Source organism: Pagrus pagrus (genome assembly GCF_965226575.1).
Source record: "Pagrus pagrus genome assembly, chromosome: 20".
NCBI lineage: Eukaryota > Metazoa > Chordata > Actinopteri > Spariformes > Sparidae > Pagrus > Pagrus pagrus.
In genome coordinates this window covers 7,123,693-7,146,582 of record NC_140207.1, presented here as the reverse complement: position 1 = coordinate 7,146,582, position 22,890 = coordinate 7,123,693, and the positions used below count along the sequence as shown (strand labels likewise).

At 40.1% G+C, this 22,890-nt stretch overlaps 1 protein-coding gene across 1 annotated transcript in view; it reads right to left on the bottom strand.

The window, feature by feature from the left end:
- The window catches only part of LOC311249804 (uncharacterized protein), a gene marked incomplete at its 5' end in the record, with an annotated part of 28,017 nt that extends 5,607 nt beyond the window's left edge, over positions 1–22,410 (bottom strand). The window contains 4 exons of the mRNA XM_084341120.1: positions 8,885–8,947; positions 21,213–21,279; positions 21,383–21,483; positions 22,375–22,410. Coding sequence (XP_084197246.1) covers positions 8,885–8,947; positions 21,213–21,279; positions 21,383–21,483; positions 22,375–22,410 — 267 coding nt within the window. The remainder of the gene's footprint in view (positions 1–8,884; positions 8,948–21,212; positions 21,280–21,382; positions 21,484–22,374) is intronic.
- Positions 22,411–22,890: the final 480 nt, after the last annotated feature.

The window sequence follows — 22,890 nt, the reverse complement described above, 5'->3', positions numbered from 1 at the left end:
TATATTTTTAGTATCTTTGTGCAAAAGGTCTGAACTATAAAAATGCAAAGACATTACCATCATTAGCTAGCTCTCGCTAACAGGCATTAAAAGAAGCCACGGTTCTAGTTAGACATGAATTTTAGTTGTACTTTCTTTTCTGTTGTTCTTTCAGTTCTTCGAGTTATCCCTGTTGTAACTCACCAGAAAACATTCCCACACTGGATGGAAAAGCCCAGCAGGCGGTGAACATCTGCTTTCTGTCCTCTCTCTCTCTCTCGATCTCCATATCTCTCAGTTTTTTTCTGGTCTTCCCTCGGTTTGGAGAAACGTATTCCCATGGTGGCCTCTGCTGCTTCAAATGCGCTGACTTCAGCATCCGATCTGAGAACAACTCTTGTGATCAGGCAGGATTCTTTCTTGTCAGGATCGCCTACTGCTTCGGTACCCCTTTCTTCCTACCCCCTCTTATTTTTATCACGTCCTCTTTCTTCTCTGCCTCAGCATCATTTCCTTTTATTTCGAAGCCGCTCGCCTGCAGTCTGTTCTGTCTGCCACGTTCTTCTTTTGCCTTATTATTACTTCTGAGCGTTAGCACATCAGCTTTACAACTATTCACGTTGGTCCGGTCTCATGAAAATTCATCCAGCTTGAATTTCCTCTCAGGCAATACAGAATATATGTACGAGTCATTGAACAGTGTAGAAGTGATTCCTCATTTTCTCTGTCTTTCATTGTAACTGTTTGTACTGACGAATGCTTATGTTTTGTTCAGGGTTTCAAAGATATTTGAGCTAATCAATTTTAATACTTTTCATATTTCCAATAACTTCTGAGCTACAAAAAAGTGATGGGTCATAAGCCGGAGTAAGATTTCTAAACAGAAGTGTAAATCATATATTAAAAGAATCATAAACAAACCCAGAGAGGATAAAGTGGAAGACATCAGGCCGTGTAACCCAGATCTATTTGGGCATTGCTGTGGCTAAGTGGTTGGACTGTCACCTCGCATCAAGAAAGACTAGTGCTTGTCGCCACGGTGCTTTCTCTGTGGAGGTCACATATTCTCCATGTCGCCCTCGTTCTCCAGTTTCCTCCCAGACTCTGCAGACATGCAATTCAGGGCGACCGGCAAACCTAGATGACTTATATTTAGGAGTGGTACTGCTTGTCTGTTCAAGTTGGTTTCCTGCTTTATTGCTGAAAATAGGAACATGACGTGTTAAGAAATGGGTTCAGTACACCTCAAGAATAAACAGTGCATGACGCAGCCATGCTGGGACTTAACCTTTGACCTTTTCCATGTTTGAATTCCTACTTGTTGAAGTCGTTAGAAAACAATTGGGGATGTTTGTGCAGATGATGGAGGGGTAAAGGGTGGAGGTACAGGCTTTTGTTTTATATTCTACATCACATTTATATGCTGCTAATCTTCAATGGTATTTCGAGGGAAGCGTCATGTCATCTGAAATCTGCCAACTTGAAAAAAACACAGAACAGATCTTCAAAACAGAGGAGTCGGGTGCAGAGCCAGACCTCCTAGAGGAATAAACACCTGGGGTCACATCAGATTTTGCTCTGATCTGAAGCTGTTTACTGACAGGAGGAGAGCTCAGAGATGACTTTTAAACCTTTTGGCTCAAAGAGTGGATTTGTCTTCGCTCCCGTTTATCAACCTGACTGCAGCAGGCAGTGCTAATATGTACCCTCGTGTGTCGTTTCCTGCTAGCTGTTTCGGGTGAGTAAACAATCACGCGACTAACTCAAATAAACACAATAAACACTGTTAAAAAAAAAATCTATCAGGCACAAATATTCACTTGCTCCTTTCCTTTCTCACTCTTTGACTCTCCCTCAAAAGTAAGGCTCGAGCAACAGGCGACCAAATGAAACACACCATTAACTTGAGTAAAATTGAGGATTTCTCTGGGTTTGAAAATTGTTGGAATCATTTGTGATAATGTAAGTGCACAACCACAGAATATATAACAAAGGTCTGAATGCATCATTTTAGTGTGTTATATCTTTAGAATAGCAACTAAAACATGAACTTGTTTTGGTTAGGATAACCTGGACTTGTTTCGCCCACTCACTGAAAGATCAGAGGTGCGATCCCCAGCTTCTGCTGCTTGTCAAAGGGTCACACTTAATACGACATATAAATATCTTGAGGCGTCTTTGGAGGGAAAGTGCTGTATGGCTCCCGATGAGCAGGTGAGCACATTGCATGGAAACCTCAGTTGACACTAGGCTAGGAAATTATAAGCTATATTATTGCAGCCCATTTACAGTCCATGAAGTGGTGCATTAGATCTCTGCACATGAATATGTCTATTATTGTAGTCCTTTTGTCTCCTCAAGTGCGAGGCTGCTTGTGGTCTGATCCCTCAGATGGAGTTCTGCTCTTACAATGCTGTATAAGCTCGGAGAAATCAATAAGGTTTTTGAGTCGTACTACTTGACTCTGTACAAACTGAACCTCCAGCAGAGAAGAGTTGCATGGGATACTTTCTAAATAGCCTTGAGCTTTTAACAAATTACTCAAAGGCAGCTGCAGAATTAATTCAGCCCACAGAACTCTTTGAAATTACTTCCAAGTTACGATTTAAATAAAGACTTTCAGTGAGGTTTTGGAAAACTTTCTTTCCCTTCAACACACGTGCAATAAATCATATCTACTGAAATAATAATGCAGTTACCCACAGTTTTTGGCTCACAAGCACAAAACCACAGATCATAACTAATGTTTTTTTTCTGCAGCTCAAACATGTCCTCCCTCAGGTCGTGACCAGACGGGGTTCACGGGAGGCCACCTCTCATTTTTCCAATATCTGTAGGCTGTAGAACATTATCAATACCACAGACCTCTTTCTACCCTCCAGGAGTTGTCATCTGCTTGGAAGCAGACAAAAATTTTGGCTCGATAAAAGGCAATTATAGTGTGTCTTCCCATTCATTCGTTTTTTTGTAGCAACAGATGCACAAAAACACAATCCAAAAGAAAAATGTTTAATGCTGAAACATTCGTGGTTGAGCTGAACTTTTGTTGCACATCCTACCTTTTTCTCTACCCATATTTCCTGTTAGACGTCCAATAAATGCACAAAATGCCCCCATTTCCTGTGTCAGTTAATCCTCGAGGGAGAAAACGATGAGTGAACTCTCACTGTCTAGTATTTCCTAAAGAGAGTTGGTCTATGTGGGTATTTTGAGAAGACTGAAATGTCCCTGTGCATTTTGATTTGTTGTTCTGTTTCCTAGTTTTTCATCTAGTCCAAAAACATACCCAGAAAATGAAACTTAAGGCACGGACGATATCACAGAGTATGCCTCTTTCATTCAAAAAGGGCTTAGATAACAGGACAGTCCAACAAACACAGCCAAGAGTCTCTGTATACATTATTTAGTATAGTTTAATATATTCAATTTAAAATAATCTAACTTAATGACTTAAGTTAATGGGGTCTCATTATGTACCTACTACACACTGCAAACTTTGAATCTTCTGTCTACAGCTCGAGTAAATTATTTATACCAAGTGAATTATTTTAGTTATTATGGTTAAATACAATTTCAATGAGAGCAGTTTGAAGTACATAACGACATTTGTTAATGTTAGCAATAGTAGAGAGAGATTGGCGAGTAGAAGCTATAGATGATGGCGGCGGTTGCCGGCAGGTGGAAGTTAAAATATCTCTGCTGAGTCATCCTGAACATCTTAGGGGTGATGGTGGTAATGGGAAAGGTTCAACAATACCAACTCTGCAACCAAGGGCTGAAAAATCATCGGTCAGATGTTCTGTTTTTAATATATACAGTCAATAAACATCATCGATTCAGAATTTGACCATCTGGAGAAGTGATGGACGAGATAAGAGCAGAAAGGAAAAGGGAAAAAATACAAAATGTGAAAGATTTTCATTCTTGAACTTTTGCCAAAGATTTATTTTGTGTTGGACTCTTCAGTGGTCCACTGTGTATTTACTTTGCTTGAACCATTTCAATCCTTTTTAAAATGTGGCTTTACTTTCTCAGTTTCTTTCTCTTCTGACCTTTAAAAGCCTAGTACATCTTTTACTCATCACATTTGATGAAAGGGCAACACTTATATAAAAATATCATCAATAAATGGTATATTTATATATAAGATAATTAAACTTTAGTTAATAGTTATTTAACTGTTAACCAATGAAATGTTTTGTTAATGGTAATGCCAGCCTTGTTATTTCACCAAACAGGGATCTACTTCATGATTTATACGTTATATTGGCTCCAGAACATTAAATATACAGCATATTCCTTTACTTAGCCAAAAAGCCATTCTCTGATGAAGTTCAGTGTTTGATACTACAAAAAAAATAATTTATGTTGGTTTTCTGTTTTTATTTAGACCATTTCAAGCATCCAATGGAAATATTTGGGCTGGATTCCCTCATCCAAATCACGATTGGGAAAAGTCATGTATCAAGCTGATAAAACAATACTGAGCTGTTAAAAAAAGGCTAGGGAGTCTCAAAAACCAACATTAGGGGATAATCAACTAAATTAACAATATTAAATCTCATTTGTGTGGTTCTGAGTAATGCTAAAATTCATCGTCTTATGGCCTTGACCCATTTAATTTAAATATCATCCTGCAGACTAAAGTACATTCACAGTAATTGAATGTATTTTATGGCACTAGGCACATGCCAAAGTAATGTCATCCTCCTCCACCCACAGCTGGCACGGTGACTACATTCACAGTTTTCAGACGTTCAAACTCCCTCTTCGGTCTGGATGCGATCCAGACAGAACTGTCTGAATGGAGGAGAGATTTTGTGGATGCACGGGATGTTTCAGTTTTTATGCCCAAATGAGCTTGTTTTACATAACAGCCTTTAGTTCTGCACTTGTAATGCACGCTCATCGTTTGTAAAATGCTCACTGAGTGCTCTCTCTCAGTCACCTTCACCATCATTTCCTATTTAGTCCATACAGTTAAATTAACAGGGACCAGACTGCCATTTATCCCAGCTCTGTCTCCTGTCCCATTCTGTTAATGTACCCTATATTGTTCATGCACATGTACAAGCGACAACTCACATACACTAACATTTCATTTACAATTACAATATTTACAATCGCTACAAACAACAACATGCTTGTGTGACTGGTTGAGTTTTCGGGTCAATCAAGAAGCAAATTGTGCTACTACACAGCAATCTGTTTTCAATAAGAAATGTAGTCATTTTAATAGTGGAAAAAACTCAAGTGTTTTTCTTTCAAACGCTGTCCCCTGTGGTGTTTCACTTTCAATGTGGTGCTTTGTTGCTACCCAACCCATTTTCAGTCCTGGTGATACTCTAATGTTTTGGGTTACAGACTCAGTGCGATGACATTTTGAGAGCATGTAGTTTCTTAAATTGATGTACACTGTGTCTTAATTATACAGGATGCTAGGGCAGGGAAGGACACAGGGAGGGGCCATTTATAGAAATTAAAAATTATGGCTTATCAGGCAGAGGAAGACATACATTTATGTAGCACTTGTAGAGGATATTAGCTTCATTGCGGTTTGCTACCGTGTCAAAGGTGTATTGAATGCAAACTCAACATTTCCCACTGTCGTTGCTTCACATAAAAAAGTTGAACTGGCCATGTAAGTAGTGGTTGTTATTGTGAAGCAGTCATTGTTGGTCAATTATTGACTGACTTCTTGAGCAAAACAGCAGGAATGTGTTTGGCTGCACTGTACACAGTCACACCAGCTGCTTTTCTGATGTATTTTTGACAAACTAGCTGCTCAAGGAGTGTTTGCCACCCCAAGAGTTGTTGGACTTGCAGTGCTAACATATGCTTAACTTTAAAGCAATCTTCTCGCCTTCCAGTTACAAATCAAAATACAGTATGTAATTTCTGCCACTAGGGATCTCTCTACCAAAAGAAAACACAAGTTGCATGCTGAGTGTTGTATTTAGATGGCTTGGCATCATGGGGTGGGGTGTGTGGCACAGCTGCTGCTCAGAGCCAGCTAGCTGAGAGTCGGACGCAGAGCTAGACCTGCTGGAGGAATAAACACCCAAGTCTCATCGGATTCTGCTCTGATTCAGAGATGTTTACAGGTGGAAGGAGAGCTCAGAGATTACTTTCAAACTTTTGGGATTTATCTTAACTCCCGTTTATCAACCTAACTGCAGCAGCTATCCACAGAGGTGATCTCCACTATCAGGTACTTACAGAGAGGTGAAGGAAAAAGAGAAAAGAGAACCAGGGTCTCTGGCAAGTGCTTAGTTTAGTAAGAGTTGACCTGATTTAAAAAACACTGACAAACACAACCTCGGTGTCTACTAATGCTTTGCGAGCATACTGAAAATTCAAGGTAATCTGCTTGTTTGGAATGAATACAACTTACTTGAGCAACAGGAATAAATGCAAATCTATTAAAGTGACTCAGGCAAAGATGTTAAAGAGCCCAGGTAATGTTTAAAGTTTTATTCATCTTATGTTTAGTTGTGTTCGCTGACTTCCATCCTCAACCTCTGACTCTATCCCTGAGGTTATAGCGACATGCGACTACGTAAAATGCACCACTACCTTGAGTAAACTTGTAGATTTAGTCAAGTCAGTTTTAGTCATTTAATGCAGTTTTCTTGCATATTATATCTTATTAAATGTCATATACTGTATAAAAAAAAGCTTACATTCATGCCATTTCCAAAAGGTTTACTGCCAAGGCCTTTAACAAATGTGAGAAAAGTACTCACTCTGCTGGTGAAGATTACGTAATATGAGCCAACACACTAAATGTCCCTTGTGGGGAGGTGGTTTTCTAAATTGTTAATTATTGGGAGCACAGCACAAGGTGTGGTTAAGGTTAGACTGGTACCTTGCTGTTGGTTAAAACCAACACTCACTTATTTACGAGATGGAACAGACTCACATAATGTTTTAATAAAGTACAGACGCTGCAGTGTTTTCCTCATTGTGTCCCAAACTGCTCCTTTAGCTCACTTAAGGACTATTTGTCTGGCTGCTGTTTCACCTATAGGCTCTTATCTTTGCATCTTGTTTTTCTTTGGGTATTGCCCGCAGCCGTCCTCTCATTTGTAACTCGCCAGCCTTGAATGAGGAATAAAGATTACAAGCAGCTGATTAATGAAACAATGGAGAACATTTCTTACACAACACGAGATACTTCTGCATTGTGCTCATTCTCCAATAAACCACAAAGACGTGTTCAAAGCACAAAACGCTGTCTGGGTGGGGGGGCGACGAGCGACTGTATTTCCTACCCACAGGCTGTTCAATACAATGTGTAATGGAAGATCAGAGTCTCCGGCCTACTGGGGGATTACTGCAACCTCTGGCTGAACCACACACAAACAAATGAGCTTTAGGAAGGCTGTACAACTGAAATCTTGTCGTTTGTATAAGACAAAATCCATGTTGTGCTGGCGCCTGCCATAGATGACATATGCATAATTATGCCCTTTTATGATTTCAATCGTGAATGTGACAAAGGGATTTGACAGCTTTAAGCACAGGCAGCTTTGAAAACTGAAACTCATTGAGGCCTGTTTACGCTCTGACAAAGCATTTCTGTTGCAGCAGTTTTATTTATTTATTTTTTTTAAATCAAACCAAAATTGATTCTGAAGGTTTTTGGGGCTTCATTCTTTCTCATTCTCGCAGCAAAAGTCTGGTATTTTTCACATGCGTTGAAGAAAATTGTCTCTTTAAATGATTTTTATTAATTTTAAGATGAGATCTCATTCAAACTGGTTATTGGACGCCATTAGCTTTCAAATCAATACCTATAATTCTTTGCACTATTTGTATTGTTTAAAACCTACACAACACTTGACTTGTATTGATGGTTATTGGTTCTTTTCATATATATTTATATAAATGGATATTTTCTCATAAACACAATCAGTTTTCAGTTTCATTAGTGGGTTAGCACTGTGTCAACGGTACAATGTTTTGTTCGGCTCAGCATTAAGATTCACAATAACTGCACTAATGATCAGTGTTCGATTGTGTTACATTTGAAGGTAACTTGCTACATCACATGATCACTGCCATCAAAAACTAACTCATGTTAGAGCAATACCTGCTGAGAAAAGTAACCCATTAGAGGGCTTTTGCATTACCAACACTGAAAACCCCTTTGCGATTTCTTGATCATGTTGCTGCTTATACTATCAAGAAGATGCACATCTTTCTTTAAATGTATTGACTGTACAGACATTAAAAAGCCATATTCTACAATCCAAAATATGTAACTCTGCAGGACTGTAATAAAAAGGAACAAAAGATGCAATATCCCCTTCAATATTCCCCCTTTTGTGTTTGACTACAAAAAATATAATTGAGTGGATACAGAGGTGCATATTGTCCAAAAAGTTCACACAATGTGTAATTATTTTTTCAACTGCAGTGAAATGAAAGTAAACAGAAACCACGGACTCTGATAGCCTGGAGTACATTATGTTTTTTGTGGAAACAAAAGGAACAGAGGGGGAAATACAGTGAAATTGTCACAATAATACTCTTTTGAAGACATCACCAAATAATGGGTGACTTGAGTCGCAAAACTAACATGTTAGTTATTTGTTTATGTGTTACCACTGGCAGTCACTTAACAAAGAAATGTATATATAAAAACAAAATGATATGAATGAAATATAACACTATATAAGTCAAATGAGGATTTGTGTGTATATAGAAGATGCACTTTGGGTGTATCAGTCCTGGCACAATAGCATCACATGTGGTTGATAGTTTTTGCAGAAGAGCAACTAAATAGATATGTTACTCAAGTGTAAGAACATATAAATATATTTAAATGAAGATGTGTGTATACAGAAGTATTGTAACATGTATCCTGGTACAATAGCAGTAATAATCCTGTCGTCTTTACCTGTGTTTGTTCAGCTTTGTTGTCCTTTTTATTAGCGGTTATGTTTAGTCCTGTGTAAATACACTGAGAACAATAAAAAAGAGAAAGGGAATTTCATTATACACATTTTTGGGGATTAAGTTTACATTTTTAACTTTTTAAAAAAAGGTAATCTAGCTGGTTCTTCCAACTACTTTAACTCCCCCATCTTATGAAACACGAAAACTTGGCAACTACCGCCCATAGGTTAGGAGACACTGAGCATTTTAAAAAGGGCTAATTAGCATTAGACACAAATAGATAATAGAGGTGCAGATTCACAAATTGCGAGGAAAAGTTTGTTTACGGACAAAATCATTTAGAAGAGAATATTGTTTCATCCCAACACAGTTTGAAGGACTGCATGATTTATGTAAAGCAGCAATCACCATGCATCGGAGAGCGCCAAAATCCTCGACCCAGTGTGGATGTGACCTTTCATGCTAATTCAAAACCATTCATTAAAAGGGGAAAAAAAAAAAAACACACTTGCATCTAAATAAGACCGACTGAGATTTCAATATGCAACACTTAACCGTTTATCATTTAATTGTGATCGGAGTATTGCTCGTTGTTGGAAATTAATCGAGGCTCTCAGAAAGCCCGGCAAAGTCAAGAGAAATCCTCTGCATAATCAAATATGCTAATCAGAAGGAAAGTGGAATTAATCTGCAGCCGTAGACCGAGCCCTAGATTAGTGCAGGAGAACAATAGGGTGGGAGATGCCAGAGTGTGCCATTGTACGGTCGATGCTTATTGACACGGGCCACGTTTGTTCTTTATGCAAATGTATGCATCTGTAAAGAGTCGTTGCACACAAATGTAGACCTGTATTTGCATTATGAGATGTGTTTTTTTAGCATGTATTACCATGTTAAATCAAACGGAAAACAGAGCTGTACCTATCAGTCACGGCTGGGTAAGAACCGTAAAGAATGATTTCACGTCAAGCATTAAAAATTAAACATTTGATCAGTTTATTTACTTGGAAAATAAATGTTATGGAGGTGGAGATCAGACATGTGGTGTGTTCTGTCAGAAGTGAGATATACTTTGACTATATTAAAAATTATTATGCTTTTTTTGGAGTAACCAAGGTCCTCAGGACTCTACAGCGTCAGGGGACATGTTGCTTACACTAGTGACGGTTTCATATCCAACTGGCACTTTATCACGCAGCAGAGTTATTAATTTAAATGTTTGGGACACATGAGTTGTTTGCCAGTGTTGACTCGCAGTGGAATGGTAAATATCATTATTAGATTCAAGCTATTTATTCATTTGGGTGTGATTCTTTGTATAATATGCAAGAAATAGTCCCCCATGGCAGAGCTGTTTTCAGGTATTATGCACCTTTTAAATGTTGTGAACTTCAAACTGACCTCAAGATAGATTATTTTATTCTCCTTGAAGATTTAATATCTGATGTTTTATATGATTCTTGTAGTTTTTTTTTATTATTAATTCTAATTGTTGCTTGATTGTTGATTGTCCAGCCTCTTTGGTGTCTGACTATGTCTTTTATACTCCTGTGTCTCTTGTAAAATAGAGACCGTAATCTCAATTTACTCCCTAACCCTAATTGATGGATTAAGGGAAATTACAAAACATTTAGCAGTTGAGCTCTGTAACTGAGCTCATCCAGACCCCACTTGACTGCATCGACGGGAGGAATTTATCTATTACTTTGCTGCCTTTTTGTTGTCTGGGTTGGAAGAGATAGTGTACCGATCAGTCCACCAGGTGGCTCAGACTCAGCATCAAGTTAGTCCGGCATAACGGCAGGACTAACTTGTTTGGCGAGTCCTATATTTTACGTTCTGACTGATTTAGCAATGTATTAAAGGCTTGGTTTAGTTTCCACAGGTGCAATTAGCAATTTATTGCCACATTTGTGCAAAGGGCTGAGGTAAACAACCAGTCTGTTCTTAACTCCAACACGTCAAATACGGCAGCCTGGACAGGCCCTAGTTTGATGCTGTAGTTACCACTTAAGCACAGTCTGGAAAAACCCAAAACTGCCTGTGTGGAGGCCAGTTTTTGCTGACTGCACCCAGCTCTACAATACATGGCTGAGTTAATGGTAAAGGTTTGCCACTGAGCCGTTTCTCTCCATATCAATTTCCTGTCCAGCCACAGCATCGTCACCAGATTTAGGGCTCAAAGACTGCTGCTTTGATTATCCTTTTTCTCGTTACATTAAACACAATCTGGAGTCAGACAGAGTGAAAAGAAAAAAAAAAGGGTTGTGATGGTTACTCTCAGTACATATTCCACTGATGATTACAGGATAAATGCTCCAAAACATAATCTGTACTCCTCAAGAAAATTAAATATTCTAAGTATTTTTTTGATTACTGTGTTTTTCAAGACACTAAATCAAACAATCCAAAATTATGTTTACTTCAGATGTTTGTCATGTTAAACTGAAAAAGGGATACGTCATAAAAAGCACAATGTTTCTCGGCAAGCTTTATTTTGAAAGGCTTGAAAAGTCTCGAAAGTTCATACTTTGAAGTGTTGGGCCACTGACCAAGTTGACATATTTGACGAGTTGGGGAGCGAGAACATGTTGAAACAACCTCCATATCTCTCATGAACTGATATAGTTCAGTGAAATGAAGCTACTGTGAGCAAACACCAGACACTAAACCTACAGAAGCAGATTTATGGGAAGTGAAACGACGCACTATACAAACCCTGTTACATTGAGAGATGGCTGGGGCTCTGTTGAAAGTAAGCGAGAAAGCTAAAATAAATAACTTTCTATTACTACTCTGAGATAGAAGTGTTTTTACTGTGAGATTCATTTTGAGCACCAAATTGCTTTAATACAGCGCACGCTCTGTTCATCTGAGAATGTAACCGCGAGGAGCAAACATTAGCAAACGCTATTATGAATCAGCTCGCTCACACACTCTTATACACACTGACATTAATGCAGAGAGGTCAAATTAATAGTCATCTAAACTGCCAGCGGGCTCTCCCTTTTTTCTCCTCCAAAGTCTGTTTTCTATTCATGCCCACAGTGTCGGCGCGATCTCTGTGATGATTCCTTATCAACATGCACAAGTTCCTCGACCTTTGAATGCGGAGAATAACCCAAATACCAAAAGAGAATAATGATGATTAACTGCAGGCATTTCTGTAATTAATGAAAATTACCAGAGAATCCATAATTAATGTAGAGGAGCGAGAAAAAGTCATTGCCAACTCTTGATGTGTGATTAGAACAGAGAACGAGGCACTTATCTGTGGAAAAAAATGAACTTTCTGAGAAATTGTCTCAGTTGTGTAATTCAATGCCTCTTTTCTATTTCAATCAGTGGCAAAGGTGAATGTCAGATTCTATACAACAGAGAAGACTTTCTGTATTCACATTTTTTAAATGTAATACTACAAAAGAAGAATAAGGCAATGAGCAGAGTTTCATCCATTTACATAAGGGCTGTCGGATCGATTGCAAATGAATCGCACATTTTGTATCTGTTGTAAATGTACCTTAAAGGGATGTTTTTCAAGTTTTTTATACTCTTATCAACATGGGAGTGGACAGATATGCTTGCTTTATGCAAATGTATGTTTATTATTATTGCAACAATCCAAAGCAATGACAGATACTGTCCAGAATATTCTCCACAATAACCTCAAAGGTGCTGCATAACATGGCAAACTCAAGCCCAACAAGCAACAACAGATGGGCATACTAACACAATGTAGTGTCCAGCTTTACACTTGTAAAGGTTAACTAAACAATGTTAATCGGCCTGCGAGCTGCAACAACCCAATGAGCTATCGCTGTTGAAAGTTTGTCTCATGTAGAGTCGTCCAGGCGTCTCAGTTTCAAACTATACCGCGTGGTCTGCCTTTGGCGAGGGTTCTCAGCATCAGCTGTGTGCTTTGCCAGTAAGTGGAATTTGAGACTCAACGTACTCCGGTGGTAACTCAGGTCACATCGACAGTGAATGCAAATAACTTTGTTCTTGTCGTGAGAACCATCTGGCAGGGCTTTGAGGCTTAACTTGCCATTCAAAAGACCCTTTTCTTTATCTATTTCTACTCAAGGAGGTTTGTTTCTGCTCGCCATCCACAACGTGACTGCTGCATCGCTTCCCGACTTCCCAAACTATGGAGCGGGCCGAGGGTCATAACGTGCGTGGGTTAGTCGCGCGTCAAATTCGCATTAGCTTTGACAGCCCTAATTTAAATACATCTGTGTGTGAATTAATACTGCAGCTGTCATTCACCTAATTGTATGGTTGACATACAGAGCTACAGTCAGCCTATAAATCAGTATTTTGCAGCTGAAAACTTAAGCTAGTCTAAAAAGAAAGACATAAAAAATCATCTCACACACAGAGGCAGGGGTCAATGGGATTTCTGAGAGCCCTTGACAAAAGAAAAACAGACATTGCATGTTTCCACTTCTTCGAGAGACGACTGGCATTGTAATGACTTGATGATTGCGCGCGGCCCCACCTTTTCATTCGATTCGACACTCGGCTGTTTTTACCTCTGTCCCCCTGTCTGTTCCCTCTCAGCGGGCGTCGGCGAGGATCCCGACCAATCAGGGAGACGACGACAGCTAAAATCACAGCGAGGTGAAGAGGCTGAGACGAGCAGAACTTTGATTGATTTGATTCTGTTGCCTCTCAAAATGAACACTCGGTCGCGGGGACAAACTGTCAGGAATGCAAGTTAAGACAAAAGGACCAAAAAAAAAAACAAAAGCTCCGAGGAACCTGTTCAGTAAATTAAATGGATTTATGGAGAGCGGGGAGGCCTCACAGAATGATTTCCAATAAGAAGGAGATGGATGAATATGGTGAATGGCAAACGGCTGCCGGATGCATTTGTTTTGAATCCTTTCTGTGAAATTAAATCCTCAGCTGATTATGAGAGAATGGTATTACATGCATGAGGAGGCAGGAATAGAAATATGAAACAATTCCAAATGTAGAGAAGTGTTTTCTCTTACCCGTTGGAAAATAATGCTCAGCGCCGATGCCACTACCCTGTGCAGAATGGGCTCTCGCTGATAGAAATCATCAAAGAAATGGCTTTCATGATTGCAGCTAATGTTTGCATTGAGCTGCTTGCCAGTTTGAATATAATCTCCGCTGCACATTTATGCATTTCTAGATTCGAGATTGCCGCGAGATATCACACACCTGCCTGCCGCGGACGCGTAATGTTGACCATGCAGGTTCGCTTGACTTACAGCAAACATGAATTCGCTGTTTAAAAGGTCGTGTAATTGCATTCTTATCACTGAAATCTGGTGTTATTCTGACAAAGCTCCCGATAGACTGGCAATTTTCAGACAGTGTTCTTGCTCTTCCTCTGTGGCGATGGCTGGCAGCGTCTCAGAGCTCCAAATCCTGGCCAGGAGGCCGGTGTGTACATAGATGGTATTCACTGTTAATCTGATTAGGGTGAGGAGATAGGGATGCCTGGACTATATGTCATCTGAGAACAGCATCACCGCTATTGATTAACCGAGCAAACATCAGATGGAGACACCAAACATTTACACAGAAATGTACACACACACACACACACACACGCTGCCTGCTATTCTGGGCTATGGCAGATGGTGGTCAGATAGACTCAGATATAGTAAATGGGTTCATTTTCGTCAGGCATATTTCCTGCCAAACCGGCGCTGTCTGTCCACTCTACCAACAGGCTGCTGGTGATAATACATTGGAACTGAGACAGATGTCTCTCATCAAACTACCAACTCATTCATAATGGAGTGAAAATTAGAACCCCAGACGACCGTAACAAGCAATGATTGCGAGGGCGAGCGTTTCATTTTCAAACCAGACCTTACACCTGTTGACAATACCTGATCAAATTTTGATCAATGATTCCCCAGATTTGGGAGGCACCCCGCCATCGCACCTCATTGATCATGTCGACTCTTTTTCTGATTAAAACCGCGTCGCTTTGCAGAGACGAGGCATCCATCTGTCGTGCCGACGGGAGCCATGTGTGTTTGGACTAAGTCGTTGTGTGTGTAAACGCTGTAATGCTTATTTGTCCATGTGAGCAGTGAGAGTGGGATTACAGAAGAGAATAGACAAATAGGGAGTAATCTGTCAGGGGTGTTGGGGGAGAGGACTGTTGCCTGCCCGGGGGCCAAATGTCCTGACTGTGTATGCTTTATGTGTAGAACAATTTGGATTCACAACACCCTTGTAATTACCAAATGTTGTTGACTCCCAGACAGTACACGGCTTCAAAGCTGTTGCAGACAATTAGCAATGTGCGCACAACAGAGGGGCTGGTGTTGCCAAAACTGAATGATTTTATGCAATTCACAGATTTTTAGCTAAGCTAGTAGCTTGGTTGTGCAGCCATTCATGTCACCAAAAGATGAACCATAATGACTTTGGTTTACATCTAGCACCACCAGCAGGGCAATTTTTTTTCCACCAATCCAGTCAAATTACATGTACTGAATGGTTTTTAGACATTAATGGTTCCCAGAAGATGCACCTCAATAACTTAAGCGATCCCCTGACTTTTCATCGAAACCACCATCAGGTTGACATTTGTGGTTTTAAGTGAAAAAGATGAAAAATGAAAGGGACTGTACTGCTGTTTTATTTGGTACAGACATCCATGTTCCCCAGAGGATGAACCTTAATGACTTTAAATTTCCCAGTACTCAGCTGTAATTTGTGTTTAGGGGTAGTTAGAAAATGTAAGCATGTTAAACACGCTAAACTACTGTAAGATAATAAACGTGGTAGACATATCTGGTAAACAGATTCAGTGTTGTCAGTGTGAGCATGTTAGCATCCAGCTTTAAGTGAGAACAATGTCATTAGCATGGTTGTAGCCTCTCATTCTTGTTGAATCTGAGAATTCAAGGTAAGATTTCACATTTCCACCCGTCTGCACTCATCACTTTTAATTGGAGTTAAGCACTGAACCTCAGTCTTTCACGTCTTTCATCTCATCTCTGGCCCCCGTTTGTTATTTTATATCCTCAAGGTTTGTTTATGCATGCTGTTAAAATTCTGCACTTGTTGTATTTGAGCAGGGTAAGGAATTGCAATTGAAGTGCAAACTAGACGTGTTGAAAAGGTGCCCCAAGGGATACGGTCAGGGTTACGGTGTGGCAAAGAGAAACTCGGGAATGAAGAATAAAGGTTAGAGTGCAAGGGGAATGAGACTCTTCAGACTCAGCGGGGAATACTGATCTCATGAGAGCATTTAAAGCCATTATGGAAGGGGCAAACAGAGCACTGTATTTTAAAACCTTCTCCTCAGCTGCAAAGATAACGAAGCCTGCTCCCTCCTCCACATCTTCCTCTGGTACAGGTACACGGACATGTTTCGTGCGTGCCCATTTTTGCTGGATGTGACATAAAAATTAGGATGTCAAATTAAGTTTTAATGATTCATGCATTTCTGAGTCAGCTAAGATGGATGCACTGTAGATAAAGAAGTGGTGGAAAGAGCCAGGGCTGAATGGAAGAGTGACTATCAGATAGAGATTCACTTTCTCCTCTAAGGGAGGGGAAGTGGCCATTAGTCAGGGAAGTAATCTAATCAATGTTGTTGTGCACAACAGTGCAGACAGCCGCAACGCATCACTGAGCGCTATTATTCTTAGTCATGTTCTCGTTGAGGGAGAAAACACCGGCTCCCAACCGCCCAAACCTCCTTCCTCTGTGTGTGCAGGTCCTGCAGAGGGGAGGCTGGTTACATGCTGCGCTACAGACAGGAGCAGAGAGGGAGGAAGGAGACTTCTCTGGACCCCGAGAAGCTGCACTGACTCTTAATACCATATCCTGGTAATGCATTTGAAACAGTAATATAAACGCAGCAGATAGCAGTATATCATCAGCATCCCACTCCTGCACAAACTGTACTTAACATTCACTTTCCTGCTGTGCTGGTTTATGTCCTGTTGCCCCTTGCGTGTGCTGATAATCTCTGACCGAGCTGCAGGAGAGATAAGTTGGATGAAAGAGGAGGCGAGTGGAGCGTGGTGCTTTTGATGGCCGACTGCCACAGGTTCAGTCTGGGTCAGACTGCAACGCACCTCACTTCATAAACTTTTGGGGGCTACAAAGCCAGAGGGAGTACGAGGATTAGACAGTAAAGTTTGGCGGTAAAAGGTGCTAATAGTCTGTCTGTATTCCTATATTTAATTGCACACATCATTAGTTATTATAGTGTCTTTTTACTTTTTTCAGCCTTGATTTTCTGTCGCTGAAAGAAAGAAAGAAAGAAAGAAAGAAAGAAAGAATCCATTATAAAATATTGTAGCATAAAATTGAACAAGACCAAAACACTGTTTACATAAATATTGATTGAGATATTGTTTCTGCTTTAGTCCAACAAGGTTAAGAAGCAAACAACTACAGTATGTATCAGCTATTAATATTTAACACATCCCGTCTGTATGACTGAATCTTAATAAAACTGCCGCTGAAGATTTGTGGCTGTAATGCATTCGTTGTAAATTCTGAATAATGTGACAATAAGCCTGTTTCACTTATTGCGAAATAAAAGGAATTCCTCATCGCCCGCTGACACAAGCTCGGTCTTTATCACAGTTAAAACCCTCACGAGGTTAAGTGATTCCTTGATAGACAGTTCATTTGGAATATAAATTCCTTTGAGGCTTTGCAATATCACTGAAAGCACGTTTATGGCAACAATAAATCACCTGGGGCTCTATCATAAAGGCATAGTCCCCCATTGATTTGGGACCTTTAGAGCCCGGGCCGTGTTAACGGTACACCAATTTCTTGTCCTGCACTGTGCGGCTCTGTCCTCATGAGAAGGTCAACCTTGGTGTCCTGTAAAGCGATGTGACATGTGAATGACGGACGCTTATACTCATGCAGGGAATTCACACTCGGGTTAATTCAATTCAGCTTTTTTAAGACAGGAATGAATGCAATTAACAGGCGCTTTGAAAAGATGAATTTGATATATAACTATTTCCTTTCTCGCGGAAGGTTCGATGAGAATATCTAAATACAACTCCCATGTCTATCTAATAAGGTCAGGTTAGCTTAGTTTGGCTTATTTAGCTTAGCACAAAGACTGTAAGCAGGGTAGCTTGCAGGATTTTCTACTCATATTTTGAATGGATTAAACAAACAAGAGAGAGTAGACTGCATTAGAAAATGCAGTGTGAATGCTGACAGCTGAAATGCCCATTGTTGGAAAAGCAGAAATTAATTGCCACCGGTCAGGAGTCGAGGTGTGTGGACATGTGCTACATGTGCCAGCTATTATGCCGCCGAGGAGCACAGCAGAGGTGAAGTCATTGCTACTGTTGAACGGATCTTGATGGTGACACATCAAGTGCTCGTTCTCCGAGTGAAATCAACTGCCTGAATGCTTAAAAGAATTGCACTCTTGTCACTTGTCAGGATTTGAACCTTGGAGTCCAGAGCACGGACATGTGCTTTATGCTCTCACCACTCAGCCACTGAGCAGGGAAACAATGTTGAATTTTTGTCATGTCAAAGCCCTGTAGTGTGTGTCAAGGTTGCACAGAGAGTCTGACACAGTTTCCTTAAGGACAAGCTTTTCAGTCACAGTGTTTGAAGCTTTTTATGGGAGCTGCTGGCTTCTAGTTTCACATTAAGTGTACATTAGAGGCCCCTTTTTGACCAAGGCTCAGTTTGGATGCCATTCATTGCATTTCAACAGCCAAAGAGCCGGTTCTCGGCCAGGAAAACCAACATTTTGCTGGTCTAGAACAAACAAATCCACTGGGAGCAGGATTATCGTGACCAAGGTAAAACTAAGGGAGTAAGAGTGGTTTTCAGAGACTTTCCCCCCCAAAATGAAATATTCCTTTAAATGGCTTGAATAAAAGACAGAAGCCAGTATATAGCCATGTGTGCTCGCGAGCACTGTTTGTAACAAAGTCACCATCCAACTGTTTTTCGGTACTAGACTAGTATACTGCAAATAATGCTGGAGAGGTCAAAGATCAAAGATTCAAATGCTGGATGGAAAACCAAACAGCACCTTCTCCATTTAGCCGCAACTTCTTCGACCAAACAAAGATGCATTTTTAAAATGACACTGACTTTTCACTCAGAGAAACCATCCAGCTCTGAATGCTGTGACAGCATGGTGCTGTTTGTGCTCTGAATTTTGTAACACCACCTCGCTCGGTGCTGCACTCGCATTTTTCATTTCCAAACAGGCTTCAGGAACCAAAATAAAGCCTCTGACCTGCAAAAAAAAAAATTACAGGAGACCAGAACAACAAACCCCACAAAATGGGGGACGGATAGGTTAGAGGTTCCTTCAACCATTTTCTTTTGACCGACTGAGAGGAATGTTGGCTGAATTACACTGAAAAACTTACAAGGTTAAGGCTGAGGTTTAAATGAAATACAAGCCTGTGCTAATGTCCTGTTGAGCTTTTTCAGCCCAGTTCTTTGAGCTGCAGCCAAGTAATAAAACATCACACTGACAGAAACACGCTAAAACATCAGCCAAATAATGCATCGCCACAAGAGCTGCTAATTTTGGGCTACAAAGTAAACTTGAAAGCTCTGCGGAGAGGCAATGTGATCGAGGTCAATGCCCCTCGCGGTGCTCAGTGATGCAACGAGCTTGTTCACAACGCTGCCATTGACAGAAGTGATCAAATCATTTTCTTGACTAATGGCCACTTCCCCTCCCCAAGGAGAAAGCAGATCTCCGGCTGATGCGTGTGCTGCTCCCATCGCCAGGGACATAACTTTGATCTGATTAATTTATTCAAACACGACAACTGTCTGGGACAATCATCACAAGGAAAGCCTTGGAACTAATATCCATCGGCCTAATCAGTTTGATGAAAATGTGCTATTCGTGGGAACAAGCATCTGAAAAGACCACAGAATAAATACCTAAGAATGTATGGTTTTCATATAGATGATTGGGGCTATCTTCAGTCTTCAGATACATGTCATTAAGTGCCTTCTAGCGTCACAATGTACGACTGATTTAATGAAAATGAGTACTCTTCTCTTCTGCATATGCTCACAGATACAAAGGCTTGATTAGTTCCTCTGCAGAGAGAAGAAATGTGTTCATTTTTCGGTCGCTTTCAGAGCGACTTGAGTTGCAGAATGTATTTGAGTTTAACAATCATAAGTGGATCATGCAAATCAATTGCTGCCTTATCACATTTAAAGCTGGAGCATGTTAGCTCTCAGCACCAGCGGGCCACTTGAGAATTACTGAACGGCCGCTTTACCATTCACCCAGGAATAGAAGCGGTAATTATTCTTCCACTGTCTCTGGAGGATTTCTCTGAGTCACTCGTTCGTGTAAAAATTGTTCCCAATGAAGTCGCATTGATAGTGACGGCGACCGGGCAGCAGCAAGGAACAGAGCAGCTTTTTTTTTTGTGACAGGAATAGCTGGAGACCTATTAAAGGAGCAATTTGTAGATATGGCCAGAATTTTAGCTTTTAAAACAGTCATTATTCTTAATAATTATCTGTGAAGTCATTACGAGGAACCCCATAAATAGTCTCATGATCCATTTTTAATATAAAAAGTATTCAGCAAGTGTAATGTTCGCCTTTGGAAAAATTTTAGCACATTTTCGGTGTTATTATTAATTCAAGTTGAAATAACTTATATAGCTGCATCAGTCTCGTCCAAGCTTATCTGCACTTTTTAAAATACTTTTCTTGCTACCATTTCTTCCAGGAGAGTAACACACCCATGTTTAACCTCACCTACAAAGCTATATTAGGCTGAAAATTAAAAACTCTGCAACCCGCTAGGCTAATTTAGACAGTTAAATGCTGGAAGCTTAAAAGGTGCAATATGTAAGAAATGACCACCTGTTGAATAGAGTCCAAACAAAAAGGGGGCAGCGTACCACCAGAGTAACTGCTAACTATTGTTAGCTAGTTAAATTAACCATGCAGCTAGCAATTGTATTAGCTGACTCTTAACTCTGAAGGTTTAAACTGACACAGAGGTAAGTGTTTGAAGTTCATAAGCTAACTGACGGTAAACCTCAGTTAGCTTACGAACTTCAAACACTTATCTCTGTGTCCTCGACATGTGCTCTAGTTAAAAGTGGCTCCAGACTTGACCAGACAACAGTAGTGGCTCTTTCTGAATAAATAAAATAAAAAACAGAAAAACAAGTAAACACATTTTCCCAGCCACATTACTCATAGTCACGTTACAACATATTCTTTAGTTCGCAGAAAACATACTGTAAATTACACTAATGAACAAAATACACTTTCAAGTAAACACTCTTGCATGAGCTTAAAACACATTTTGTGAACAGTCTTAAACTCACCCTCACTCCTGTGTGCAGCTCGTGCGCCAAGTCACACACCTTGACCTCCGCGCGCTCTGTCTCCGCTCTAAATTCATCAAACACATAAAAATGGACACAGTTTACGCAAACAGTTATTATTGCGCTTTATCTTTGGGGATATTTTGCACACGCGACATCAAAATACACACCTGAGCAGTCCGTCTTTCACTCCCGCTCCTGCTACTTCCGGGTAACTAACTCTGCACGCGAACGCCGTGATTTCCCTTGATCTCCCGCGATCTCGCGCAACCTACCTGCGCTGCTCTTAAAGTGACAGTGTCACCTAAACAAAAAGAAACTGCTAACACAGTAATAATTCCCTACAGAATAATAAAACACTGTCTTAACAGTCTGAAAACAGTCTTGGTCTCTTGTTCACCTGCTACACAAGTAAAAAATAAATGAATTATAAAAAATAAATCATTCCCCCCCCCCCCAAGCAGCCGTTTAGCTAATAATGGCGACAAAAACCAACTGTTCTGTCATGTTGATAGTTAATATAAAGCTGAATTTCATGCTTTTGTTAAATGTTTTTGTTGTTCAGCCAATTTAAATTACCTTACTACACTTAACCAGTTACAGTTATTTAAAATTATCTTTTGCAGAAAAGAAAAGAAACTGGTAGTAACTGATTGGGTTTGGTGGACATAATATTGTCTCATATCAACTGTAGGCCACTGAAATGAATCAAATCGAAACTGTATCAGCCTTTGTGATTACAGCAAATATTATATTGTTGTCCATAGAATCGATATAATATCATATTGTGATGCAACTGGTGACTTACACCTCTACAAAGCTAAGATTAGCTCTGGCTGTCAGTGAACACAACGGCAGATATTTCATGAACTTGATGGATTTAAAATTAATTATTAAGTATTTTTTGATTTTCTGCTTTAAAAATCACTTCAGATGTTCTGAAGTCTTCAGGCTTATCAATGAAAAACCAACAGTTGGGCTTTGTTCTGCTGCAGCCTCCCGCTCTGAGTTAACGCCAGCGCAGAGAAGCAGCAGCCTGAAGCTCACACATCTCTCTCCAGAAACACTGTACTATACATCATTATAAATATTGTATGAGCTGTGTTGTTTGGCCTGAAGATAATCTGCAGTAAGCTAATAGTAACGTTGAAAAATGTCTGACATGGGCCTCGACGTTGATTTTTGTCGGCACAGTCATTGTTCAGAAGAGTGAGCCCTTCCTCAGACCTCCAGACTGCATTTTTCTCACATTCCCATGGCAGAGTCTACTAATTAAGGGTCACAGCAACTGAAAGTATTCATAGTACTGGTCTCTATTCTTGCCACTACTATCCTGCTTATTATCCATTCACAGCAAAGCATGCTTTCAAAACCAAACTGCTAATTTCCCCCGGTCTAACATTCAATACAAACTCTTGCTATCTCTGAACAGCCACAAAACAGATCCAGTATGCTTTGTCTTTTAAAACAATCATCCCTTCTGCCACTTTTTGTTGATAAAGTCTGACAACTATTGGAAAGTTACAGCTTGTGTAAAACATGGACTCAGTGATCTGGTTTACTAGATCTCTGAATGGATGCTGAGCTTATACTTTTGGGTGATAAGAAAGTAGGGAGGACCAGATTAAATGGACTCAGGGTTCAGCCCGAGGGTGCAGTGGTGCTCATTGGTCACTGT